The sequence below is a fragment of the Cydia fagiglandana genome, chromosome 15, assembly GCF_963556715.1.
Source record: "Cydia fagiglandana chromosome 15, ilCydFagi1.1, whole genome shotgun sequence".
NCBI lineage: Eukaryota > Metazoa > Arthropoda > Insecta > Lepidoptera > Tortricidae > Cydia > Cydia fagiglandana.
In genome coordinates this window covers 2,393,204-2,421,194 of record NC_085946.1, presented here as the reverse complement: position 1 = coordinate 2,421,194, position 27,991 = coordinate 2,393,204, and the positions used below count along the sequence as shown (strand labels likewise).

Sequence of the window (27,991 nt, the reverse complement as noted above, 5' to 3'; positions counted from 1 at the left end):
GTCTTCTGTACCTAGTACTAGTACTATTATTTATTCTGTGACAGTGGCCAGTACGTTATACGTTTCGAAGTTAAAAAAAGTGGTCAGTTAAAAATATCAGTTCTATTACGCAATTCGATGTACGGATATATAGATACCTATGTTAATATCCAAAGAGGAAAATAGGAATCCTACGTTTTTAAGGAGAAGCGGTCATCTAGACATAGCGGTCAGCTAAACATCGAGTTTCTCTGACTGTTAGTGTAGTAGGCCAATTTGAGTTTTAGTTATTCGATTTGATTCCGATATGACACTGATCTGTCAGTATCAAAAGTGATTTTTATAGATGTTAAGGATTATTCCAATAAAGGCTTGTTAAATAAAAAAAAAATAAAAAAAGTGATATTTCTTCAACCAATAACGTCAATTTGACCTGTAGAGCAAAATTTAATGGTCATGAGCCCTGACACATTTGATTGGTGTTGGTATCAAATTTATATCACATTTCACTATTTTGAATACGCATTGGTATTCAAAGTTCCAAGCATAACAGCCATTGGAATACTCATTCAATTCTTTACCTTATTCTCGCACAACAAGGTCCAAATTAAAAGTGACTCTCCAATGACTGTTACGGCTGTTATACTGATGGGCATATACTTGCTTCTCGAAGAAAATGCAACTATGGAGAAGCCAAGGGGGGTAGGGAAATGACCGTACGTGATGGTCTTATGGAACTTTCGGTAGGAGAAACAAAGAAAGCGATATTATTATTTGTCTTAGTCCTGCTATCACTTTTCATTTTTGACATCTCTAAAAGTCCTAAGAGCCACGTCAAAATTGCAAACGTCTTGTTGTTGCCCACCTAAGTTTGGTAGGTAGCAATAAACCCGATTAAATTACGTAGGTTGTTTTTTGCGTGTTGTCAGGAATGTTAAAACTTGTTTTTGATTTGGTCGCATTGCATGTGTTCTATCCCTCACGGGTTCACGAGTGTGGCAACTCTACAGTAGGTATATGTACGTAGGTACTTATTTATTTATTAAACTTTATTGCACAAATTTACAAAAAAGAGTACAATTGGCGGACTTAACGCCTTGAGGCATTCTCTAGTTCTCTACCAGTCAACCATTGGGCTAAACAGAAACAGTTAGTTTTACCTACTTGATTTTAGATTCCCTTGTAGGTACCTATAACTACCTATAACTAGTGATTGGTTTAAAAATGAGTTCAAAGTATTAATGAGTGGATATTAAAGGCTGATGAAGCTAGGTGCATTACCATACAGGTACAGTTTCAGTCTGAAAACTTATTTCAGCTGAAGTAGTCGCCCACTTCAGGAGCAAAAATAACTCAACATGGCATGCAAACACACTTCGACGAAGACCATATTGACGATTGTCGCTGTGATTATTTTGGTAAGTAACTTTTTTATATTTAAGAGGGGGAGTAAACCCAGCCGTGTGAAAAATGGAGGATGATTTGGCGATTGCATGCCTTTTAAAGTTTTCCCTGAATAACTCTGAAATTATACTTCTGTTTAAGATTTTGCTAGTCAAGTCCCTCGGCTATATCACTAGCTATTTTATACCAAAATTAGACTGCTATAGAATTAAAAGTAACAATATACAATTCGAAAAAAAATGTGTTTTTTTTACAAGCGAACTTTACCCTTAAGGTTTTGCTTAAGTCTGCCATCGCAAATATGTGACGTTCCACGGGAAAAGGTACCTTATGAGGGTTTCTAGTTTCGGAGATATGAAATGTTTTGTAAAGAGGTGAAAAAATGCTCAATTTTTTTTTTATTGTGTGATCTGAAACCTTAATGCGTAACGTTTGTTTACCTGTTTTTATTTTTGTTATAAGTTAGTTATAAGCCTAGTAATGTCGTCTCAGAGTTTAGTCGAAAAGGTACCTTATGGAAAAAAGATTGAAAATTCCCAAAAAAACTAGTCAATACGGGAAAAAAAGTTTGGTAGAGAACTGTATTAGCATTCTGCAAAACTAATTTGATAATTTCAGTTCTGGTTGGGGCGCCTAGCAAATATTATAACCCTACATCGACCGACATTACAAATCCAAGTAGCCTGCTATTATACCAAAGTTACTCTCGTCAAGTCTTTCTTAACTAGTATAATCTTCATTTGGTTTGGTCGCATGCAATAAATCAGCCATTGGTTTGCTGAAAAATGCCAATACCCGACGCATTACCTTATGGAATATCTGAGGTCATTGAACCCCAATGCCGCTTGTCTTCAATGGCAACCAAAATATATTATTGATAAGAAATAGACGATTTATACCATCTTTACCCCAAAATATTATTAGTTTATCCTAACTGTTCCATCATCATCATGCCTCATCATGTAACTTAACCACAAGGCACCTTTTCATTACATACAAATTATTGGTCTTTTTTAAGATTATTATGACGAAGAACTAATTAAATTTGTGGCAGTTTAATGTAAATTAATATTTTCTATGGCTGCTATTTAACTGATCACCAGATTTAATAAAATTTAATACCAAAAAAATCTATTTTACCACCCTAAAATAATGAATGATCACCAAAATTATAACACCATTTTAATGTGAAATGATTACCAATTTTATTACATTTTACTATCCTTTTAAAGGAAATGACACCAAATTAATCATTATTAACCCAAAAATAGTAAATGATTACCAAATTTCAAACCCCATTTTAATGTGAAATGATAACCAAATTTTTACATCTTGCTATCCTATTAAAGAAAATGACACCAAAATAATCATTGTAAACCCAAAAATAGTAAATGACCAGCATAATTGTAACCACATTTTAATTAAAAATGTTTAATAATATATCGTTATCCTATTAAATTAACTAATCCACTTCGTCACCTTTTTCTAGTAGCATTTTATTTCTGTAACATTCGCAGTTCTAACCTAACCTAACCCACTTTTCTAGTAGCATTTCGTTTCTGTAAGGGCCGCAGTTCAAACCTAACCTAACCCACTTTTCTAGTAGCATTTCGTTTCTGTAAAGGTCACGAAAGGTTTTTTTTTTTTTTTTTTTTTTTTTTTTTTTTTTTTTTTTTTTTTTTTTTTTTTTTTTTTTTTTTTTTTTTTTTTTTTTTTTTTTTTTTTTTTTTTTTTTTTTTTTTTTTTTTTGACGGAGTGGGGAATGGGACTCACTCTCTCGGCACCCACTAAACCCCACTCCGGCGTCTCACCCACTCAGACGTTGTATGGGGGCATCATGGGCTCGCGCACTCATTCTTCCACGATGCCCCCCGTCTCTTCCCGGCATTAGGCCGGGGAACCCGCAGCAAAGGAAGGGAGAATCAGGGACGCTTCTGATTCCTTCAGACGTGTAGGGCCGTGCAATGTGGGCCCCAACCCACTGGCCCTACCGAGGGAGGACGCGGTTCACCGCAGCGTACTGCGCGCGCCTTCTCCCTCTTCGTCTCTGCCGGAGCGGGTGTGCGTCGGCCGCGTCTTCGCGCTCCCGCTCCGCTACCTCCTTCTGCGAGATGACCTCCTCGCAGAAGGAGATTACCGCCTTCCATTTTCTCTCGCTGCCCAGCATAGCCGCAACGACGCTGTGCAGCGAGAGATCTGTCGTCCTTATTGCTGCCGTTAGAGTACGGCGCTCCTCATCCCAACGACTGCAGACCTCTAAGGTGTGTTGGGCCGACTCATCAGGGTCACCGCACTCGTGACACTGGGGCCCTAATTCCCTCTTTATGTTGTGCAGGTAATGACCGAAGCAGCCGTGTCCGGTCATTACCTGCGTTGCCCTATATGAAAGGGCCCCGTGCTTCCTCTTCAACCACTTTTCTATGTAAGGAAGGACTGCCCCTATGGTGCGTGTTCCATAGCGGGAGTCCTCCAGGCCGGCTTCCCATAGCTCCCGGAGCCTGTCCTTAGCCTCTCGGTCTGCCCGCTCTGCCGCTTCTGGGTCCAAGTTCTCTCCTCGAGCCCTGGCCTCCGCCCTCAACACGTATCTCTCTGCTAGGACCTTGGCATCGAGCTCCCACGGAGGAGTGGATGCAAGGAGACACGCCGCCGCATGGGATACTGTTGAGTAGCCCCTAATTATTCTAAGAGCCACCACCCTCTGCGGCCGCCGGAGCAGGGATTTGTTTTCGCTCGACAGCCGGTCCGCCCAAATCGGGGCCCCGTATAGGGCCATACTTCTTACAACCCCCGCAAAGAGGCGGCGGCATGGGGCTCTCGGTCCTCCCACGTTAGGCAGCAGCCTACCTAGGGCGGAAGCCGCGCCCACAATTCGGGGAGCAAGTCGGATGAAATGCTCCCCGAAGTCCCACTTTCTGTCCAGGACCAGGCCAAGATATTTGATGTTGGCCCTGACCTGGACAGGTTCTCTATCCACTTGGATCGTCAAGTTTGCGGGCAGACACCATCCCTTCCCTCCGAAGACTATTGCCTCTGTCTTCGGGAGGGCTACCCTTAACCCAAGCAGGCGTATGCGGCCGATCGTCATTTCTGTGGCGACCGCCGCCCTCCTCAGGGTCTCCCCCAATTCTCTTCCCCGCACAGCCACCATTGTGTCGTCCGCGTAACATATGGTGGACATGCGGGGAAGCTGTGCCCCCCTTATGACCCAGTCATAGCCGATGTTCCACAGGAGAGGTCCTAAGACTGACCCCTGTGGAACACCGCAGGCCATGTCGCGCTCGCGGCGGCCCCCTCTCATTTCGTAAAGCACTACCCTTTCAGATAGGTAGTGCTCCACGATTTTCCTCAGGTATGAAGGCACTTCGTGGTACCGAAGTGCCTCCTTAATCACAGTATACGGGAGGGTGCCGAAAGCATTGGCGATGTCAAGTGACACCGCCACGACACCCTCTCCTCTTCCCGCCGCATCTTCACTAAATTCCCTCAATGAGGAAAGTGCGTCCATCGTGGACAGCCCCGCCCGAAACCCGAACTGCCTGTCACTGATGTTCGGGCCGGTGTTCCTGAGGTGTTGGAGAATGCGGCCAGCGAGGATGCGTTCCAACATCTTTCCGACCTCGTCCAGGAGTACTATAGGCCGATATCCGGAGGGACTGTCCGGCGGGCGGCCCTCCTTCCTGAGGAGGCATAGCCTACCCTCTTTCCAGCATCTCGGAAATTGGCCCTCTTTTAGGCAATCATTGAAAAGTTCCTTAATCCGATTTCCGAGATGCTTTAGTACGATAGGGAAGACCTTCCCATGTACCCCGTCAGGCCCAGGAGCCTTTTTACATCCTCTTAGGCGGATGTCTACCCTCGTCATCTCTTCATCGGAGACCTCGGGGATCTCCATCTGACCTACCGGTTCTGCCAAGGGGACCGACATTACCGGCGGCGCAAAGTCGGGCGCCGGCGGGAAGAGGCCCTCTACTACTCGCGTAAGGAGTTCCGGCTCCAGGGAGTCCATGGGAGGGGCATGTTTCATCTTGTTGCGTACTAGCTTGTACGGTCGCCCCCATGGATCCCGGTCTAGAGTGGCCAGGAATTCCTCTCTCGCCTCATCCTTTCTTTTGGCGATTGCCAGGTTGAGAGCCTCTTTTGCCGTTTTGAGGGCCTGGTACGCTGCCTCTTCCTCCTCCTCGGTATGCCTCCTCCGTCGACATCGATTGAATGCGCGGCGGCACGCATTACTGGTGATACGGAGGGCCGCGATTTCCTCCGACCACCAGTACACCCTCCTCCTTGCTGTAGGTCGTCCGGCGCGTGGCATTGCTGCATCACATATTGATTGCAGACTTTCGCGGAGGCGTGAGGCACGTTCATCCACTCCTAGCGCTATTGGAGGAGGGTTATTCCATGCCTCAACCATTGCAGCTTCGTCCGCCATCTCGCGGTCCAGCTTTGTTATGGTCCACTTAGGGAAACCATTTCTTCTTCGGCCGGGCATCAGTGGGACTACCGGCGCATTGTGGACCCTCATTTGTATATAGAGGTGGTCGGACAGAGTCTCCACCTCCTCTAGGACCCGCCAATCCGTTATACGCGCGGCAATGGCAGGGGTCGCAAACGATATGTCAACAATAGACCCCCCCTGCCGTCGCACGCATGTATTGGCGTTGCCCTGGTTCAGGACAACCAAGCCCGTCGCCACCGCCCAATCCCTTAGGGCAGCTCCCTTTGGGTTTGTGAGGGGCGAGCCCCAAGCCTCACTTTTGGCGTTAAAATCGCCCAATACGAGCACCTGGCTGGGGCTCGCTCTCCTCACAATATTCCCGATCTCTTCCAGGAATCGCTCTAGATCGCGAAGCGGTTTATTGGGGGAGAAGTAGCTTGCTACGACTACGGTTTCACCCCATTTTGCCGCTGCGTATCCTCGGCCTCGGGCTATTGGCGTAAGGAGCGGAAAGTCACCCACCGCCGGTACCATCATGGCCACCCTGCCGTCTGTGGCCCCTACCCAGTTTGCCTGGGGAGGAACATAATATGGCTCTGCCACCACCGCTATGGAGATGCCCCACTCCGCCGTGAATTGCATGAGCAGATCTTGAGCACGAGCGGAGTGGTTGACATTACACTGTAAAATGTCCAGATGTGGGTGTACTGGCATTACATGTCCATATTTTGTCCCTCACAGGCCGGTTGGTCGGCGTTACGCATTGGGGAGGTTCTTTGGGCCTTCAGAAGAGCCTCTTTGCCTTTTGCTGGTGGGGGCGCACAGGAAAAGCCCCCCATTATGTGCCCCGCTGGACGTTTGGCCGCATGGCACACCGAACAAAAGGCAGCCTCCGCCTTGCAGTCCGCCATCCTGTGGTCCGGTCTACTACAGCGGAAGCAGAGGCTGCTCCTATCTACTGGTGATGGGCACAGTGCTCTGGTGTGCCCCGTGCCCATGCACCTGAAGCACCTCATTGGTGTTGGGTCCAGCGCCACTACCAGGGCCGAGGACCAACCTATTAGAAGTCGACCCGCTGCGGTGACCCTTTTTGCTGCCGTTATAGGGCATTGTGCCAACGCCGACCCTGTCCCATTATATTGGGCCCTAATAGATCCCACCTTAACTTCATTTAGCGAGCATTGGCCCAATTTGGCGATTGCTCCAGCGATCGCCTCCTGAGTGGCTGCCTCATCTAGGCCCGAAATGCGTAGGTCCGCCATTTTAGTGGGCCTATATACTCGGGCTTCCTCTCCAATCACATCCGTGATTTTTCGGCAGAGTTCGTCAGCCGCCCTGCCATTGTCCGACCCGGACCCCTCAATTATCCTGGCTCCAGCAGCTGTTTTACGGACCTTGACGTGTTCTAGACCCACATCAGCAAGATTCACCGATGTGGTGGCCTTCGACATGATTGAGGCGTATGTCGCCTCAGACTCCGGCTTCAAAGCCACCACTATCGCAGCCGTAGAGGGCACAACCAGCTTTCGTGGGCCCGCAGGTGCCGGTTTCCGGGCCGGAGCGGCAGGGGGGGAAGAAGGCTTGGCGGATTTGCCAGATTTGCCCTTTTTGACAACCTGCGTCCAAGACTCAGCAGGCTGCTGTGTTGTTGTTGCCGGCTGTGACGGTGGGGAGGCACTGGGCTCCTTTACCGTTTTCTGCCTAGGAGCAGAGTTAGCCCTCTTCTTGGTCGCTGATGCCGCTGGTGCCGAAGGCTGAGCCGCAGGGGCCTTAGGCTGCCTAGTGGGCGGCGCACGTGTCACTGCCCTTGAGGGCACCTCAGAGAGAAGTTCCGGCTGGGGTATGGGCTGGCTCGCAGTCGTCTTATTCCTATCCGCCGCGAGAGGGGGGCGGGGGACCGGCTCAGGGGAGTAGCCCGTGCGGGCCGAGATCATATTTCCCATTGTAATTGTAAGATCCCGCTTCAGGTCCTCCTTCAGTTCCTTGAGGGCCTCCTTGAGGGCCTCAGCGAAGCCCGTCGGGGACTGGTCGAATTGAGCCGTCGGGGCCTGTGCTAGGGGCTGGGTCTCCCTCTCAGAGAAAGCCCTACGAAGGGCCTTCATCTCCGCCTGGCATTGGGCAAGTTGCTCCCGCATTCTCTTATTGTCAGCCTTTAGGGCTCGCAACTCCTCACTTTCTTCTCGGTCTGCCAGGCAGTCAGTGGCCGCCAAAATGTCCCGGCAGGCCTGGTTCATTTTGCCCCAGACTTGTCCGTTTAGGTTGCCGGATTTGCCGGACCTTTTTTTTTTTTTTTTTTTTATAGAGGGGAAATGCGTTACGCATACCACCCAGGCGCGGGGATGGGCCTGGGTGGTTATGTGGGACTCCCGTATAGGCTAATGAGGCCCACGGTATACCCACTAAAACCCCTCTTGGCCGACTCAACGCTATAGGGCGAGGTCACAGGGACACTGCGGCACTCTTCCGCAACCTCGCCAGCGGCCGTCCGGACTCCGGACACAACTCTGGATGAAATTTAATCTTCCCCCTACCTCCCTAATTGCGCGCCATTATTACGACGTGCTCGCCATCCCAGGGACCTTGTGTAGGCGACAGACGTCCCCGAGCCTATCGCCCACAGGAACCCTTAAGGGGGAAGTCGGCGGTCATATGCGAGCCGCCGCCGCCCCACGCGCTTGCGACGCATCGGCTGGGAAGCTGGATCGTCTTCCCTGCCGCGCTCCGCCATCTCTTTCTGCACCATGACAGCCTCGCAGAAGTCAAGCACAGCCTTCCACGACCTGTCGCTGTCCACCATGTTTCGGACCACGGAGGGCAGCGAGAGGTCTTGTCCCACTTCAGCGCTTAGAGTGCGGCGCTCTTCTTCCCAGGCTGGGCACACTTCTAGTGTGTGCTGGGCAGTGTCCTCCGGGCAGTCGCAGTGGTGGCATATTGCAGTTATTTCTCTTCTGGCTCTGTCCTTAAGATACCTCCCGAAACATCCATGTCCCGAGAGGATCTGAGTCAGTCGGAAAGTTAAGGCGCCATGTGTCCGGTCTAGCCACTTTTTAAGAACCGGGCGAACCGCTTCAATAGTCAGACGGCCTGCGCTAGGGTGCGCCAGCCTCTGCTCCCAAACCTCCACCATTTCCAGTCGAATGGCGTCTCGTCGTCCTAGAATTTCTCTCGGTGCTGGCAAGTCTCCATTGTGATGCGCCTCCTCGCGCCAACGGTAAACCGCTGCGAGGGCTCTCGCATCTAAATCCCATGGTAAAGTCCCTGCCAGCACACATACCGCTTCGAAAGAGATCGAGCGGTACCCTCTTATGGCTCTAGTTGTAATTGCCCTCTGAGGCGCCCTTAGTAGTGCTACCTCCTCTCTCTTTAAAATGTCGGCCCAGACTGGGGCTCCGTACAGGGCCATGGATCTGACGACCCCCATGTACAGCCGTCGACATGACGCTTTGGGCCCCCCCGTATTTGGGAGTATACGCCCTAGAGCGCCAGCTGCTCCCAGCAGCTTCGGCATCAGGCGCTGAAAGTGGGCGCGGAAATTCCACCGGCCGTCGAGTGTGAGGCCCAGGTATTTCATTGTGGACTCGACGCCGATCCGGGTTCCACCCACCACTATATGCGCATCCGGCGGTGGCGCGTTGCGGGGCCCGTGGAAGCATAAGGCTTCCGATTTTTGTAGGGCCACCTTTAGTCCCAATCGCCTGATCCGACCGACGACGTGAGCAACTCCTGCCGTTGACAGTATGGCGGCCTCCCTAAAGGTTTTCCCGCGAGCTGTCACCAAAGTGTCATCGGCGTAACAGGTGAGGTTTATGCCTCGCAGGTTTGCGCCTCTCAGGACCCAATCATATCCAATATTCCACAAGAGTGGCCCTAGGACCGACCCCTGTGGAACACCGCAAGACATTGGATATCTTGCCCACTCTTCCCGTCCCGGGTAAGTGACGGACCTGTCCGAGAGGTACGCGTCGACTGTCCGCCTTAGATATTCTGGTACCTGGTGGTACCGCAGCGCCTCTTTAACGCAGCCCCAAGGCAACGAGTTAAAGGCATTGGCAATGTCCAGGGACACTGCCAAGACTACCTCACCTCGGGACAACGCCTCGTCAGCGAGAGCCTTAACACGCTGAATGGCGCCCACTGTTGAACGGCCACTGCGGAAACCGAACTGGCAATCTGCCACATCAGGTCCGACACGAGCGAGATGCTTGATGAGACGGCTGGCTATTATGCGCTCCAGGAGCTTCGCAATCTCATCAAGCAGCACTATTGGGCGGTAGGCAGATGGAGAATTTGCCGGGCGTCCTTCCTTTTTTATGAGAACCAGCTTGCCTGTCTTCCACTGCCGTGGAAACCTGGCTTGATGAAAGCAAGCTGAGAACATTTGCAGCATTCGTGATTCCAGAGCCTTACTGGCCAAGACCCAGGCGCGACCCGGTATGCCGTCAGGCCCAGGGGCTTTGTTTTTGGCCTTAAGTCTTAGCACAGCTGCTCCAAGTTCATCATCAGACACGTCGGGTATCTCCTCCTCGTCACCTTCAATTTCAGCGGGGGGTGCCATTGCCGGCGGTGCGAAGTTCTCGCAGGCCGGAAACAGCGCTTCCACCACATTTCGCAGTAGATCCGGCTCGAGACTTCGCGTTAGGGGGGGAGCCCAAGGGCGAAGTTTGTTTCGGACCATCTTATATGGTCGCCCCCAAGGATCGTTATTTAACATATCGAGCATTTCCCGATATGAGCCCTCCTTTGCCTGTTTTATAGCGATCTTCAGGCTTTTTGCACGCTCTCTATATGTTGCATATAGTTCTGTCTCCCGAGCAGGATCTCGGAGCCTGCGCCTTCGCTGATGACTATAAAGGCGTCTCGCCGCAACACATGACTCTCGGAGTTGCGCGAGCTCCGGAGACCACCAGTAGACCTGACGTTTAGGAGGAAGAGGCCTGGCTCGGGGCATCGCTGCATCGCAAATGTTCGACATTGCTTCGCCGAGCCATTTCGCCTCCTCGTCTACATCTATGGGATCCGCCGGAGTCGGGTTCCATGCCTGGACCTCAGCAGCAAGAACCAATGCCTCTCTGTCTAGGCGTTTTAGTGCCCATCTTGGACCGTCACTTGGCATTGACTGACTAATTGGACCGCTCAGAGTACCTGGGAGTGCGGAGACCCTGAACTGTATGTAACGATGGTCGGATAAGGACTCTACACTCTCAAGTACCTCCCAACCTTGAATACGACGGGCCAAGGCAGCATTAGCAAAGGTTACATCGACGATGGAACCACCCTGTTCTCGAACACATGTGTCGACAGAACCCCGATTGACAGCCACCAGACCAGCCGCAACTGCCCACTCCACGAGTTCCCGCCCACGTACATCCGTTGCTGGGGATCCCCATACGACGGACTTGGCGTTAAAATCACCCGCAACAATCACGGGACGCGGATTACAGCGACCAATAACCGCTCCTACTTCTACTAGAAAGGCTTCAAATTCAGCCACACTCCTGTTGGGCGAGAAATAAACACTGACGACTGTGATGCCACCAAGAAGTGCAGCCACAAATCCCTTCCCTTTTTCCACCTTTTCGAAGGGCGGTGAGCCGGCAGCTGTTTGAGTTATAATCGCCGCCGTGCCATCGTGGTCCCCAGCCCAATTGTCCCTTTGGGGGATGTGGTATGGCTCGGAGAGGATAGCCACATGTGCCAACCACTGCGCCATGCTCTGAAACAGGAGATCCTGAGCATCGAGGCAGTGGTTGAGATTCACCTGCACAAATTTTAACGCCATTATTATGTGGTTTCCATTGGCGCTGCCTGCTCACCCTCGGCCGCATCAGGCGCGGGTTGGTGGACGGATTGCGAGGGGGCTCGGGAGCCATCGCCATTCTTCTTCCCCTTCTTATTGATTTTGGAAGCAGAGCACATCTTGCTTCCAATTGTGTGTCCTGCCGGCTTATTGGCCGTCGCGCAAACAGCGCAGTGCGGTGCGGCAGAGCACGTGGCAGCCTTATGGCCGGACTGGCCGCAGCGGTAGCACAGGTCACTGCGGTCCTCTTGAGCCTGACACTGCGCGCGAACATGGCCTGCTTCAAGGCAACGGAAACAACGCAAAGGTTTTTTATCCAGCAGTTGGACCCTTGCCGATACCCATCCAACAATCAGTCGACCGCTGTCTGTCAACTTTTTAACCACCGTAATTGGGCAGCGGACCCAAATGGAGCCTAGGCCTGAGAAGTCCTGGCGGATTTCGCCACACTTTATTTGGTCTAAGTGGCACTCACTCACTTTGACTACGGCTTTTCTCACATCATCAGGCATGACAGAGTCGTCCAGCCCTGAGATGCGGACTTCAGCGGTTTTTGTAGGCCTGGAGACTTGGACAACCTCATTATTTAATTTTTCCCTCAATTTATCAGCGAGAGCATCTGCTTTCTCGCTGCTTGTTGCCCCGGGGACCTCTATAATGGTAGCCCCTGTGACTGCTCTTTTGAACCGGACTCCCTCGATCTGTAGTTCCTTTAGGTCGATTTTAGATCTAGCCTCCTTAAGGATGTCCCCGTAGGTAGTTTTACCTCCATCAGCTTCCGGCTTTAGCGTAAGGACAATCGCCGCTGAGCGTGGAGGGCGTAGTTTACGTGCCTTCTTGGGGACAGCTTGCTGCGTTGGAGGACTTGTTGCCTTCTTTTTTATGCCCTTTTTAACCACCTTTGTCCAGGTCTCGTCCACGTTAGCAGGAGCAGGCGGTAATGGACGAGGCTCGCGCGGTGGTTCCGCAGGTTGAGCCGTCTTTCCCTTCTTCTTCTTGCCCTTCTTTGCTGCCGTTTTCTTCCCCTCATTCCCAGGAGCAGAAGATGGTTGCAGACCATTGGGTGCCTTCGATTTATTTAGCCCACTAGGTCCAGCGGTAGGTTGTACCGTCGGAGCTGGGCGAGGTGTTGCAGCCTTCCTGTTGTCCTTCTGAGATGCAGGTTGGGCCATCTTTTTTGTTTTGTCTGCGGCCAGCGGTGGCCGCACAGTCTTAGCTGGAAGGAGCCTGTCCTCTAAGGCTTCCAGGCGGGCGTTCACCATTGTGCCCACATTTATCATCATCGTGCGCTCGGCCTCCTCTTGGGACACGTTAGATGGTGCCACAAGCGACTGCTGCAAGGCCGGTGTCAACGGGGACGGGGCTGCTCTAGCGAGTCGCAGCTCATTTCTGAGTTCTTCATGTTCCTTTTGAAGGTCCGCTATTTGTGTTTGCAGACGGGAGACAGTCCGCTGTAGAATTTTGGTCTCATCCGTGGTGGTGCGTTCTAGCATCACTTGGGCGAAATCAGTAATCGCAGTGGCCGCTTCCTTTAGCTTCCGCTGGTAGGTGCCCTTTAAGTTCCCGGACGTGGCTACCACTTTTTTAACCACGGCCACGCTATCAAGAACTTGCTTGTTAAGGTCCGACATTAGCTGGTTCTCTATCTCTGTACCAGACGCCGCACTTTGCTCCACAGTTGGCCGCATACGGATGGTCATGTTTTCCAGCTCCGCCTCAGCCTTTTCCGCTTCTTGCAGACGGTATTGCTCCTTCGCCGCTTTGTAATCTTCTCGGGTCTTGGCCATACCCGCGTACTTGCCAGTGGTTATGGCGTGACCACGACCCCGCTTTGATGTGGGCTGCGTCTTTTTTTCCTCGGCAGTCCTGTCTGACTCCGACCCAGAACCGCTCAGATTGCGTTTCCGCCAAAGCCGTCGGCCACTGTCACTCAGTGAGTCGCAGCTCATGGCCGAGTCTGACTCAATTCGCTCATCTCTGTGCCAGTCTATCAAAGCTGACTCTTCTACATTTACCTCGTTTTCACCCCCACAGGCTTCCGTCTCTTTTTCTTTTACTGACGCAGTCTGCGACTGCGTGCAGCTATTCTTCGGAGCTGGAGAGTCACAGCGGGTTAAAGACACGCGGATGTCTGGGAGCGATCTCCGGCTCCTCAGTCGACTCCGTAACCCTGTACTCGTTGAGAGCTCCGAAAGTTCACCCTGTGCAGGAGTTACCGTAGTTGGCAACTCCGCCGTGGCTGCTCTAGAATCTTTTGGGGTCAATTCGCTGTCAGAACGACACTTTTCTTCTCGCGACGGCGAACCACCACCCCTCAGTCTCAATGCGCCCAAATTACCATTCGAGCACTGGACGCGGGAGGCGTTCACGCCAAGGTCATTGGTGTTGGAGTACGACAACAGGTCGCAGTCCTTCACCACCCATTCGATCAAGTCCTTATTCCACGTAGCATCAATGTCCATATTCGTTTCGCCAAGGTTGTGTTCACGGAGACCGGCAACCTGCCGGCCTACGAGGCGATTGTTGCCCACCCCTGCATACGGAGGGCAGCCGGTCACCGAAGTGAGCGGACGGGATTCCTCCTTTTGGAGACCCGCCAGGGGACTTTTTTCGCAATCAGCCTTCATTGTACTTTACCAATGCTCCACATCGTCGTCTCTTTTTTCGGGGGTGAGCTCCCCCGCACGCTTGGCACTGGACTCCCTCCAGCCATGCATCCCATCGGCACGGTCCGCTCACCTTGGGATTGGGGATTTATTATAGTGGTTTTCTCCACGCAGCGCTACTCTCAATGAGCAGCGCCCCCGACCCGCTCAGTGCGGGTTACGGGTTGCCCGACGGGGGGCCGAAACCCATCTAGCAGCCGCATGACTGTGACCGCCAGACCCGCCGCGCCGCAAGCCTTGAAGGCTCGCCATCCCACGCCACCAAGCGGCCGCTGGCCCTGAACCGGGCCCCGACAACAAACGATGCAAACGCACCACGTCCAAGACGGCTGCATCCCCTGACACCTCAGATTAGCTGAGGCATCTCGGGAGCAGCCATCCACAACAACACGGCACTAAAGCCAACGCAGGAGAAGACTCAACTGCCATAACCACTCTGTGACTGGTAGTTCGCAGGGGGAGAATAGCAAGCGCGCAACTGAGCGGCTATCCTCCCCCTCCCAGGGTGCACCACGAGGAGGCCTACCAATCCCGCACCCCGGATTTGCCGGACCTTTTTTTTTTTTTTTTTAGGAGGGGAAAAAATGCGTTACGCATACCACCCGGGCCCGGGAACTATCCCGGGTGGCTATGTGGGACTCCTCGTCATGGGCTCATGAGACCCCGAGTCTACCCACTAAAACAACCCCTCCGTCTGCCGCCGTTGTGCTGTAGCGGTGAGCTGCAGGTACGCTCGCGCTTGACTTCCACAGCACCACCAGCGCCAGTCCGCTACGCAGACACCGCCTTTGGAGGCCCCTGTTGGCCTCGTGCTCTCTGGGCCGAATCCGGTGCGGCCACCGACTCAGGGACGACGTGTGAGTCGGATGACAGGCGTCCCCATGCCTGTCATCCTAAGGTCCCCTATGGAGGCAGACGGCGGTCTTGTGCGACCCGTCTGCGTCGAGCACGCTTGCGGCGCCGTTGGTCGGCCATGGGGTCGACCTCTCTGGCCCGTTCCGCCGTTTCCTTCTGTGCCATAGTGCGCTCACAGAAGTTTGCTACCGCCTGCCAGGATCGGTCACTGTCGACCATGGATTTGACCACAGCCGGCAGCGACAGATCCGGCCCCACAATGGCTATCAAATTTTCGCGCTCCGGCCCCCACCTAGGGCACACCCCTAGAGTGTGTTCTGCCGTGTCCACATCTGCACCGCACTCATGGCACTCCTCGGTAGGCTCTCTTCCGGCGATTTTGTGCAGATACCTCCCGAAGCAGCCATGCCCCGAGAGAATCTGCACGAGCCGGAAAGTGAGTGCACCATGCGGGCGCTCCAGCCACTCGGACATCACTGGCCGAATCGCTGCTATCGTCCGCACGCCCGCGCTTGGCGTCTCTAGCCGGTCCACCCAGTGCTCGATTGCCTGGCGAGAGAGCTCCTCTCGTTTGGCCTCTATCTCGCGCGGTGCCGGCCAGAAACCCCGAGCCCGCGCCTCCTCACGCCAGAAGAAAACTGACGCCAGGGCTCTCGCGTCCAAATCCCACGGCAGGGATCCGGCCAGCACGCATGCGGCCTCGCCAGATATCGTTCCATAGCCCCGTATCGACCTCGTGGCCATCACCCGTTGCGCTTTGCGCAGCTTGGTGATATTTTGCCTTCTGAGGCCGCCGGCCCACACTGGGGCTCCGTACAGGGCTATGGAGCGAACAACGCCCGAGTAAAGCCTCCGGCACGAACTCTTCGGCCCGCCGAGGTTCGGAAGCAACCGCGCGAGCGCACCGGCTGCCCCCAGCAGCTTTGGTGCCAGCCGCTCGAAGTGAGCCTCAAAATTCCAACGGCTGTCCAGCGTGATGCCCAGATAGCGCATAGTCGAGTTGATCGCAATCTGGACACCCCCCACAACGATATGTGCCCCGGGCCTGGGCGCCCTCCTGGGCCCGTGGAAGCAGATGGCTTCGGATTTATGCAGGGCGACCTCTAGCCCCAGCCGTCTTATTTTGCCCACCACTTGGGCTACTGCCGCCGTAGCAAGGATGGCGGCCTCTCTTTGAGTTGCGCCCCGCACCGTCACAAGTGTGTCGTCGGCGTAGCACACCAGGCTGACCCCGGGCAGGTGTGCTCCCCTCAACACCCAATCGTATCCGATGTTCCACAGGAGTGGCCCCAGCACCGACCCCCGCGGAACACCGCACACCATTTCCCGACGCCCCCACTCATGCTGCCCGGGGAAGGCCACGAACCGCCGCAGCAGGTAGGCCTTTACTATGCGGCTAAGATGGTGGGGCACTTGGTGGTACAGCAGCGCCTCGTTGATGCAATCCCAGGGGAGGGTGTTAAAGGCGTTGGCGATGTCCAACGACACTGCCAAGATGACCTCACCCTGGGACACTGCCTCTTCCGCCAATTCCTTCAACCGCAGGATCGCATGGACTGTAGAGCGGCCCCTGCGGAATCCGTACTGGCAATCGGCCAGGTCGGGCCCTTCCGTTACTAGGTGCTTGGTGAGGCGGTTCGCAATGATCCGCTCAAAGAGTTTGCCGACCTCATCCAGCAACACGATGGGCCGGTAGGCCGACGGTGATTCCGCAGGACGACCCTCCTTCCGCAACAGAACCAGCCGACCGACTTTCCAGGCGTCAGGAATGCGGCCTTGCTCCAGACATGTGCTGAAAAGCCGACGCAACCGTGGCTCGAGGGCCTCCATGGCTAACACCCAGGCTCGACCTGGGATCCCGTCCAACCCAGGTGCTGTATTTTTAGCCCGCAGCCTTAGGACCGCCGCTCCTAGCTCTTCCTCGGTCACAGGTGGCGTCTCTGCTTCCTCTTCCCGCTGCCTCTCAGCGGCCCTGGGCTGAGCCATAGGCGGTGGACGTTGTGGAGGCCTGTGCGGAAACAGAGTCTCGACTACGTCGTCCAGCAACTGAGGCTGGAGACTCTGCGTCAGCGGGGGCGCCCAAGGTCGAAGCTTTTGCCTAACAAGCTTGTACGGCCTCCCCCATGGATCCCTATTCAGAGTCTCCAGAAACTCCTCGCGTGACCGGTCGATGGCTCGTGCAATGGCGGCTTTTAGTGCCACTTTTGCCTCCTTATATTTTGCGTATAGAGCCGCTTCTGTACGCTCGTCTCTCTGCCGCCGACCTCGCTGTCGCGTGTACCGGCGTCTCGTGAGCACACACTCCTCGCGCAACTGCGCAAGATCTGGAGACCACCAGTACACGGAGCGCCGTGGAGAGAAGGCCTTGACTCGAGGCATGGCCGCGTCGCAGACCTCCGTCATGCAGTTGCGGAACCATGTGGCTTCCGCCTCGACATCGACCACCTCCTCCGGTACCATTGGCCATGCTTGCACCATGGCCGCCAGCTCTAGGGCTTCCCGGTCGAGTTTTTTGAGTACCCAACGCGGGCCGCTCTCGACCAGGTCACTCCGACTAGGGAGAGGGGGCCTAGGGAGCGTAGAAACTCCAAACCGAATGTAACGGTGATCCGATAGGGTCTCGACGCCCACCAGGACCTCCCATCCATGAATACGGTTGGCCAGGGCGGCGTTCGCAAACGTGATGTCTACAATGGAGCCGCCCTGTTGGCGCACGCATGTGTTTGCCGTCCCACGGTTCACGACAACTAGGTTGGCGGCAATTGCCCACTCCAAAAGAGTTTGTCCCCGCGGATCTGACACTGAGGATCCCCACGCTGCATGCTTCGCGTTAAAGTCGCCAGCCACGATGACCGGCATGGGGTGCAGCCGACCAACGAGAGCACCAACCTCCACGAGGAATCTCTCAAACTCGGCCAGGCTAACGTTCGGGGAGAAGTATATGCCGACCACCACCAAATCTCCGCAGACCACCGCAACGAAACCGTGGCCCCTCGTTACGCTTTTAAACGGACTGGAGCCAGCAGCGCTCCGCGTAGTTATTGCCACAGTTTCGTCAAGATCCCCGGCCCAGTCGTCTCTGACAGGCACTTTATAGGGCTCTGCTACTACGGCGATGTGAATCGACCACTGCGCCATGCTCTGGTAGAGGAGATCCTGAGCCTTGGCGCAGTGGTTGATGTTTCCCTGCAGAAATTCGACAGTGGCCATTTACCCGGCGACCATCGGTTCTTCCTCCTGTTGCGTCGCGGCCTGTTCCATGGCCGGCGATTCGACCGACTGCGAGGGGGCCCGGGGGCCATCGGCAGCTTTGGTCTTCCTGATTTTCCCAGCAGTTTTGGGTGCAGTGCACGCCTTGCTGCTTAGCCTGTGCCCAGACGGCTTCCCGGCCGCCGCGCATACAACACAGTGCGGTGGGGCGGTGCATTGAGCCGCTTTGTGACCGTCTTTGCCGCACTGGAAGCAGCTTTGGGACCGGTCAGTTTCCGTCTGACATTGCGCTCTCACGTGTCCATTGGCGAGACACCGGAAGCAACGAAGTGGCCTCTGCTCCAACAGCTTGACCTGCGCAGAGACCCATCCTACCAATAGACGACCCCCGGCCACGACCTTTTTTGCGGCCAATATGGGGCATTGTACCCACACAGTACCCAGCCCAGAGAATCCCTGGCGTACTTCTCCGGCCTTCACCATGTCCACGGCACATCCTCCGGTTTTTGCCACAGCAGCGACCACCTCCTCTTTTGTGACTGACTCGTCCAGGCCAGTGACGCGGATGTCGACGGTTTTTGAGGGCCTGGACACCCGTACCTTCTCCAAGCTGATCTGCTGCTGGATCGCCTCAGCCAGTTTGTCGGCTTTATCTCCACTAGATAATCCAGGGACCTCGAGAATGCACGCTCCAGTGGCCGCCCGGCGGAAGCGCAATCCGCCAGGGATGTCCATGTCCGTTAGTTGGACCTTGGTACGAGCCTCGGCGATCACCTCTTTGTACGTAACACCTTTCTGTAGAGCTTCCGGTTGTAGGGTGAGTACGACGGCCGCCGTTCGTGGAGGCTTAAGCTTTTTGGCTTTCGCCTTTTCTGTTGGCTGCGGTGGGGCAGCACTCTGGGCAGTCCTCCGTTTCTTTCCCTTTCTCGCCACCACGTTCCAGCCCTCTTTCATGGTAGCGGGGGCAGGTGGCAGCGAGCGGGGTGTGGACACCTCGTTTGCCGACTGGGTCCCAGTCCCGCGTTTTTTCTTCGCAGGCGTTTTTGCGGTCTTCTTCGCTCTTGGTTGTGAAGCTGGAGCAGGCTGTGGCTTTTTCGTGGCATCTATGACTTTTTTGCCACTAGAGCCAGCAGTCGCCGTTACCGGTGTCTTCTTTGTCCTTTTCCCCTTGGGTTCTTTCGTCTCGGGAGCAGTCTCCAGCTCTCGGGTAAGGAGAGGGTCCCGCTCGGCGCCGCTTCCCAAGTCGGCAGCAAGTGGGGGCCGCATCGGTCGTGCTGGCAGCAGCCTGCCCTCCAACTCCAGAGCTCTCAGCCGCGCATCTAGCACCAGTCCCACTTGCGCGGTCATGGCGCGCATCATGTCCTCCATGTCGGAGGACGCTGCCGCGCCTTTGCGGGAGCTGGTGGCTGGCTGCGTCTTCTCTGTTCGTTGAGACGGGCCTGGGGACACTCTCCTGAATTGCTCCCGGAAGTCCGCCCTCAGCTGTGCCACCTCAGCCATAACCTCAGTCAACTGGATGCGGAGGCTGTTGTTTTGCGCCTGCAGTCGCATCGTCTCTTCCGAGGAGGTGCGCTCCACGAGACACTCGAACGCATCCTTAATCACGACGGCAGCGTTATTTAGAGCTCTCACACAGGTGCCCTTCAGGTTGCCGGATTTGCCGGACCTAACCTAACCTAACCTAACCTAACCTAACCCACTTTTCTAGTAACATTTCTTTTCTGTAAGGGTCGCAGTTCAAACCTAACCTAACCCACTTTTCTAGTAGCATTTCTTTTCTGAAAGGGTCGCACTTCGAACCTAACCTAACCCACTTTTCTAGTAGCATTTCGTTTCTGTAAAGGTCGCAGTTCAAACCTAACCTAACCCACTTTTCTAGTAGCATTTCGTATCTGTATGGGTAGCAGTTGAAACTTAACCTAACCTACCTTTCTAGTACCATTTCGTTTCTGTAAGGGTCGCAGTGCTAACGTAACCTAACCCACTTAACTGATAGCAATTTAACTTACTTTTCTAGCAGCATAACGAAATGCTACTAGAAAAGTAGATTAGGATCAGGTATGCGGTGCGGGCTACGGGGGGTTGAGCGGGAGGGGCTAGTAATTTTGGCATCAGTTTACTTTATTTGGTAATATGTATAAATTTTTTGGTAATCACAGTGGTTTATTTAGGTGAAAATATCGCATTAATTTGGTCTTCAAGATTTGGTGATCATTAATGATTTTTGGTGATCATTCAATATATTTGGTATTTGAATACAATTTGAAGTGCAGTCGTAATTAAAATGGTGGTACTTTTGTATTTTTAGGGCTTATTTTTTTGGTGTTCAGTAATTTTTTTTGGTAAGCATGATTTTTTTATTTAAGGTACCAAAGTATTTTTTGGTGGTCATTATATTTGTAGCCATTTTCTATTCTTAAAAGATAAACTTCAATGTGATTGATGTTTTGTAGTGATGTATTATTAGATTTATTTCCATAAGGTACCTTTTCGTAAATGTATGGAGCAAATACTGTAATTGTTATGTAAGTTTAAAGTTGCATAAGGGGTTAAATATAGTATTTAGTTGGGGTTTTAGGATTTATTTCATTTGAATGACAGAATTTCTTTCATATGTGCTCAGAAAAATTGATTGTGTGTTACATTAAAAGTAAAAATATTCAATTTTCTGATTTTATATGAAAAAGTCAGAAAATACATTTTCACCTCTAAATCGGTATTGTTTTTTGCTTAAACTGTCTCTCAGTGTCGTTTTCTAATAGATACAATTTAAATCTTGAGAGCTAATTGCAATCAATCGTGAAAATGAAATAAAACTTTATTTTCAAGAGATTGGTTAGTATACACATAAATCAGTCGATATCAAAGGTTTCTATTTGCATTACAGAACAAGTCGCAACATTTTTTTAATCTCAGATATATAAGGTATTATTATTTGTAGTCAACTATGTAACTTACTTCAGGAACATAGTTTTTTAGGCGGCTAAACTTAAAACTTCTCTATCGTAAAGTTGCTCATTTCACAACATTATTTTCAATAAATCATATCTCTGTAACTACGCAACTTAGAAGGTTGATCTTTTGTGTTATCGATAGCTTATTTATTGTAGATTACTGGGGTATGCATAACTCCATACCCGCCATAAGGTACCTTTGCCTGTGGGACGTCACATATACATAGTTTAGTTTTCGAGTGACTTTTTTCATTTTGAATTTGCCTTTGATTGAAACTGTAAAAAAATAATTTAAACTGCAATTTTGTGTTAGCCGCTTCTTAAGAACTTAACTAGCATACAGTCGACGTCAAAAATATTTTTACACTTCTGAAAATTACTTTTTTTTTAATAAGACCAGAAATGTAAACATATCTTTGACGTCGACTGTACTGCGTAATACCTACAAAATACCTAAATTATAATTTCTGGATGAAAACTATATAAAAGTAAAATTGAAATCAATATTTGTAGGTAGGTTGTTAAATCTTCTATTTTGAGGGTATAAAACGAGCGAGAGATATAAAACATACTATTAACTATTTCGGCTCAGCGATCCAAAGAGAATCTTGGCCTCCGAAACGTGACAAAACATAACACAATAAATGTTATGTTACCATGTAAACTGATGCTGATAAAAATACTAGAATATTGCTAATAGGGTAAACCCTCCAGTGAATGAACACCCCCCAGTGAATGAACAAAATCACGTTTTTTGTCTAAAATAAGAAATACAGCAATTTCTTCCACTTGTCTTATTTTTTTTCTTATTAACAACTCTATTTTCTATGCAATCACAACCCGTAATAAATTTATTTTCGACCAGTTAGGATGTGACTGGCATTTGAAGTTTACGTTTTTCTGGATTTGAAGTTTTGTATGGAAACATTAGATCCCAGATAAGAACAGTGTACGTTTGGAGCAACATATGAAGTGCTTGTTTAATCTTTACCAGTACAAAGTTTAGTTATTTGGTTAGATTAAGAGTTGAACCTTCTATTTATGTACACTTTGTCGGCGTATTATGCAATTAAGTCTTTATTTTTTATAGTTCCATTACTGGCTCATCAAATGTTCTGAAACCAGTAAATGAACAGTGTGTTCATTTACTGGTGTCGCGTAGATTTCATGTATATGTAAACGCAATCGTATTGAGCTTGTTTTTTGTGATTCTGCATAGAAAACGATTCTGATTCATTTAGCCAGTATTGGAACAAACCAAATTTCTATAGTCCATTTACTGGATTTGTCATGCCTATGTATGAACAACACAAAATTTGGCTTGTTCATTTATTGGATTTCTACTAATTCTATGTATGAACAGTGTAACCACGAACAATGCAGTGACAAGTTTATTATTTTAAGCATTATTTGGTGAGCATAACCCCTTTTCATCAAAATATGCACGTTGGTTCTTGTTTTAATGGTTGATTTTATTTTTTCCATGAATTATGTAACGGGTTCCTATGTTATTTGTGAATAACCATCATTTTATTACATTCTAATCGATTAGAAGTCAATATGGAGGGATAAAAAATATAAACGCTATCGCTATACCTATTAAAATAGAGCCGGAAACGGTGTTAGTGATAAAAATGATTTTATTATGCTAATTAAAAAGAGTTAAATAATGTTCATTCACTGGGTTTTTCGGTGTTCATTCACTAGTTTTTATGTTCATTCATTAGGTTTTTGGGTAGTTTTTGGTAAATTCTGGTATAACTCAAAAACTATGAAAGTAATTAAAAATCGCAGAAATTACTTTCTTATTTATTAAATGAGGATTGATTAAATTGCAGTTAATTATTCCAATTATTAATGAATGCTGAGCAATGATTTTTCAAACTCGGATAATTGCTTAAGTGTTCATTCACTGGTGGTCTTACCCTAGTGCTAATAATATACCTACATGATATGGCAATAAAGGGACACCTATACTCAAAAAAACAAAAGCAGTATTTTCTGTACCCCTAGCGTCAATCTTATTCGTATTGTATGGGATTTTGAGTTTCCAGATCTTCCCGCTGAGCGCGCTGTTCAAAATCCCATACAAAATCAGACTTACCGTCAACGAGTTCGTCACGCCACGCTATCGAACGAAATTTACACTAACTTCTGTTCCCGAAAGTAAAGGACCATAATTTCTAGTTGTGATTTCATTACACATTATTTTCAAAATTCTGGAAATCACTCGTGATTCCATTAATAATGAAAGTCTATTTTTGAAATTGCCAATGTTTTAAACTTATTTATAAACTTCACCAATATTTTTATCTTTTGGATAGAAACAGAATTGAATACCTAATTAAACTGTAAGCTATTACTGTTTGATAACAGCTAGCCTCTTATCATTTCAAAATCAATTATCACTTGATCTAATTTAAGCAAGCAATTATTGCCAAATTATTGCAATATCGGTAATCAATACAGGTTTCACGTGGAAGTTTCCGATACTTAACTCTACTCTTGATAGAAGATATATCATAAAATAAAATAAGTTTTTGACCACAATTTAGTTTTTGGTACAAGCTTTTATCGCTGACTGTACTTTTTTCTTCACAGGCAACTAATATTCATCGAGAAAATTCTAAAAATTCCAAACCATTACATACATATATAGCTATGTACCATCACGCTCCGCTATTTTTGCGCTATTTAAGGTCCTAGCTAAATTGGTTGTTCAATACTTACGCTATAGAATTTCCAATTTAGCAAGAACCCTAAATGGCATAACAATCCCGTGTGGTGACTGTACATAAATACATACCTATGTACCTACGTTGCAGTTGATAAAAAACCGGGCAAGTGCGAGTCGGACTCGCGCACGAAGGGTTCCGTACCATAAAGCATAAAAAACTGAAAAAAAAAGCAAAAAGAAAACGGTCACCCATCCAAATACTGACCACGCCCGACGTTGCTTAACTTTGGTCAAAAATCACGTTTGCTGTATGGGAGCCCCACTTAAATCTTTATTTTATTCTGCTTTTAGTATTTGTTGTTATAGCGGCAACAGAAATACATCATCTGTGAAAATTTCAACTGTCTAGCTATCACGGTTCGTGAGATACAGCCTGGTGACAGACGGACGGACGGACGGACGGACGGACGGACAGCGAAGTCTTAGTAATAGGGTCCCGTTTTACCCTTTGGGTACGGAACCCTAAAAACAAATAAAATTGCACTTCAGGGTGGTGACTGGTGGCGTGGTGGCCTCGTATTCTTTGTAAACGCTTCATAATACAGAATCCATTTTGTACGGGAGTTTGAACAGCGCGCCAAGCGGGACATTTTGGAAATTCAAAAAGAGACAACGCAAGACGCGTACGTCACGTCACGGTATCAAATGAAATTTACACTAAGTACCCTTAAGGTTCCGTCACACAGGCGCGTTTTCTGGGCGGGGTGTGAGCATTTTATATGTAAAATCGGCGCGCCCCGCTCACGATGGACGATACTCGCTCGCTCGACGGAGCCTTTAGACACTGTAGGTACTCACGGCGCGATTCGGAAAGTGAATTAGAGATTAACTAGATACGATATAGTAAAGATATGTGACGTCCCACGGATAAAGGTACTTTATGGCGGTTGGCGCTTACGATTATTAAGTAACGTCGCTCCAATATTATTGCGGCGCTATGCGACGTAAGCACCAGCCACCATAAGGTACCTTTTGACGTGGAACGTCACATAACTTTACTATTTCATATCTAGTGAATCGCTAATTAATTTCCCGAATCGCGGAGCCAGCCGCCATAAGGTACCTTTTGCCGTGGAACGTCACATATCTTTACTATTTCATATCTAGTGCATCTCTTATTCATTTTCCGAATCGAGCCGTCAGTGTCTATATAGTACGTGTGTTGAAGTAATCGTATTTCTGTTTTAAGCTTTTCGGCGTAGCAGTGTTCGCCGTGGGCCTATTCTGGTATGTGAAGGTGAAGGTGATATGGGACATATTCGGACATACCAGCAAATGGATGGCCGTCGCACTGATGCTCGCTGGGCTGCTGGCGGGTGGCGTTGCCGCCCTGGGGATCTATGGCGCTATCAAACAGAAAGTGTTTATTCTGATCATTGTGAGTGTCAATGTTTGAATGGATAACAGGGGAAACCGGTCTTCTCTGTGGACACTACAAAAGTTAACGATTTCGATAGAGATTGTGCGGAAAGAAAAGAGTCGAATGTACGGGGCCCAATGCATTCCACGACTCTTCTCTCTCCGACTATACACCTTTCAAGGTGGATATGTGCAAACTGAAAGATCCTCATCATCATTAACTTAAGAGTTATTCTCTTGTCGGTGGAGTATTTCCAGCTTTTGAGCTAACATTGGAACTAGGTCGATCCTTGTAAAGAAATTTCTTTATCTTTTTTTACTAGCCTAGTTTAGTATCCCACTGCTGGGCAAAGGCCTCCCCTCCTTTCCTTCACCCAACCCTATCGTTTGTACGTTCCCGCTAATCCGGATAAAATGCATCCAAATCGTCCTGCCATCTCCTTTTCGGTCTGCCCGAACCCCGGCCTGCGCCATATGGTGTTCCGTTGGGTCTCATTCGGTAACCATTTTGGCCCACCTTTCATTTCAGGGTGCATGTGGCAGACATGTCCCGTAAATATTTGTAAAGTTTGGCTCATAATCAGTGATCGGACAAATCATCGCAAAACCATCAAAAATCATTTATGTCTCAAAATAGGACAAGATTTATTAATCTCATATTATGTACACAGTATCTTTATAAAATTTCCAGATTATACTCAAAAACTGCAGTTCAAAATTATTAAAAAAATGCATCATGTTCCATACCATATTTATTTTTGTGATAAATTGTCCGATCGCTGCTCATAATAGTCATAATATTTATTTAAATCTTTTAATTCCAGTTTAAAGCCCTACTGATTGCCCTGCTGGGAGCCAAGGTAGCGTGCGTGCTCCTAGTGTTCATCAAGAAGGAATGGTTTATCAAACACGACTCGAACAATGGACCCGAAAAGTTCCAGATGATCTTCACAGCCTTTATGGCCGGTATGGCTGCTGCGGAGGTTTGAACTCTTTACTTAAAAAAACATTTCTTAAGATAGTTAGTGCAAGTACTTGCATGCAATTTTGTACTTGTTGGAGGTTTGAACTCTATAAAAAACAATTCTTTAGACAGCAGTGGCGGCGCGTCAAACATATCCATAGGCAACCCGGGGCTAATTTGGCTTACATATTTCCTTTACAACTCTGCTCAAACATCCAAAAACAGGCAAGCCGGTAGGAATCGGCTTTTATGGACGCGCCGCCACTGGTAATGCATGTACTTGCATGCAATTTTGTACTTGTTGGAGGTTTGAACTCTTTAAAAAACAATTCTTTAGACAGTGCAAGTACTTGCATGCAATTTTGTACTTGTTGGAGGTTTGAACTCTTTAAAAAACAATTATTTAGACAGTGCAAGTACTTGCATGCAATTTTGTACTTGTTGGAGGTTTGAACTCTATAAAAAACAATTCTTTAGACAATGCAAGTACTTGCATGCAATTTTGTACTTGTTGGAGGTTTGAACTCTTTAAAAAACAATTATTTAGACAGTGCAAGTACTTGCATGCAATTTTCATTACAATGCTGTGTTTTTTTTAATTTACAATTTGTTAGATCGATCGATTGAATTTAGAATATTTCGCGAAAAAGTCTGAAGACTGACGGAGAAAACTCTGATTAATTGCCAATTAAATAAAAAAAAACCGTCCTGGCTATAATGTCTGTCTACATAGTAGAGTAAGAAATTGCTATTTTAAATCTATTTTAAATTGAATTGAAGTGTCCCCAGTCCCCCCTATAAAATTAACTTGTGACAAATCGAATTGTTTCAAGTCAGTCGGGTGAATGACTAGAAGAAGAAGAAATCATTTATAGCACCAACAATAACATAACCTTAAAACTAAGAATAATTACACAAAATGAAAAGTTGCGCTAAATGGTCCTCACCTCCTCACACAGTTAGATGTCAGCAATCAGAGCTACATGCCACATACCATCACGACGACGCTGTTTTCAGTAAGGCCCAGGGGATGGACTAGCGTTGTCCCAGTATTTTGCCACGGGTCACTTGGGGAGGCTAGGAGACCCTGGCAGCCGACAGCAGCAGCAGCTGACGCTGGGCCCCGAAATAAAAAAAAAACCTACCTGTTTAATATGTGTTTTTTTCTCTTTTTAGATAACAGCTACTGTGTTTGCTTACAATCTTATACGTCACATCAAAACATGCCCCCAAGAAAATGAAAACTAAGAAGAATGAGAATTCTTTACCCTTCTACCGCTTAGTTCGGATGGTTTTTAAGAAGTTCATTATTATGATTATACCTACCAATAGAATTAGTCCCTAAGAATAATTGAATACCCAAAAACTCCAATTACAAGTTATTCTAAAATAAGTTGTCTTTCACAAATACCATTAAACAATAACCTAGGCGACCGGCTGAGTTAAGTTTTTAGATACCTATGTATCATACTCTAAATTTATGAACACCATCACTAGCGGTATTTGAAATTATTAAATCCTTTTTTTTAACACAAAGAACAAGCAAAAAAAAAAGAATAAGAGCTATTAAAATACTAAAACACTTGAGACGCTTTTGTATTTAAAGTTTTTAAGAGAAATAACTCTATGTACTA

General features: G+C 49.0%; 1 protein-coding gene across 1 annotated transcript; it reads left to right on the top strand.

The window, feature by feature from the left end:
• Positions 1-1,276: 1,276 nt before the first annotated feature.
• LOC134671066 (uncharacterized) lies at positions 1,277-27,670 on the top strand. Its single transcript, XM_063528849.1, has 4 exons — positions 1,277-1,397; positions 25,224-25,412; positions 26,218-26,376; positions 27,534-27,670. The coding sequence occupies exons 1-4, from the start codon at positions 1,338-1,340 to the stop codon at positions 27,603-27,605; spliced, it is 480 nt and encodes a 159-aa protein (XP_063384919.1). The 5' UTR covers positions 1,277-1,337; the 3' UTR covers positions 27,606-27,670.
• The last annotated feature ends 321 nt before the right edge of the window (positions 27,671-27,991 follow it).

What these genes read in the sequence shown, in the direction of transcription:
- LOC134671066 (XM_063528849.1), top strand. Translation starts at nt 1,338, where the DNA reads ATGGCATGCAAACACACTTCGACGAAGACCATATTGACGATTGTCGCT. An exon ending in TTGTCGCTGTGATTATTTTG is followed by an intron (nt 1,398 to 25,223) that starts GTAAGTAACTTT and finishes TTCTGTTTTAAG; the next exon opens with CTTTTCGGCGTAGCAGTGTT. An exon ending in AAGTGTTTATTCTGATCATT is followed by an intron (nt 25,413 to 26,217) that starts GTGAGTGTCAAT and finishes TTTTAATTCCAG; the next exon opens with TTTAAAGCCCTACTGATTGC.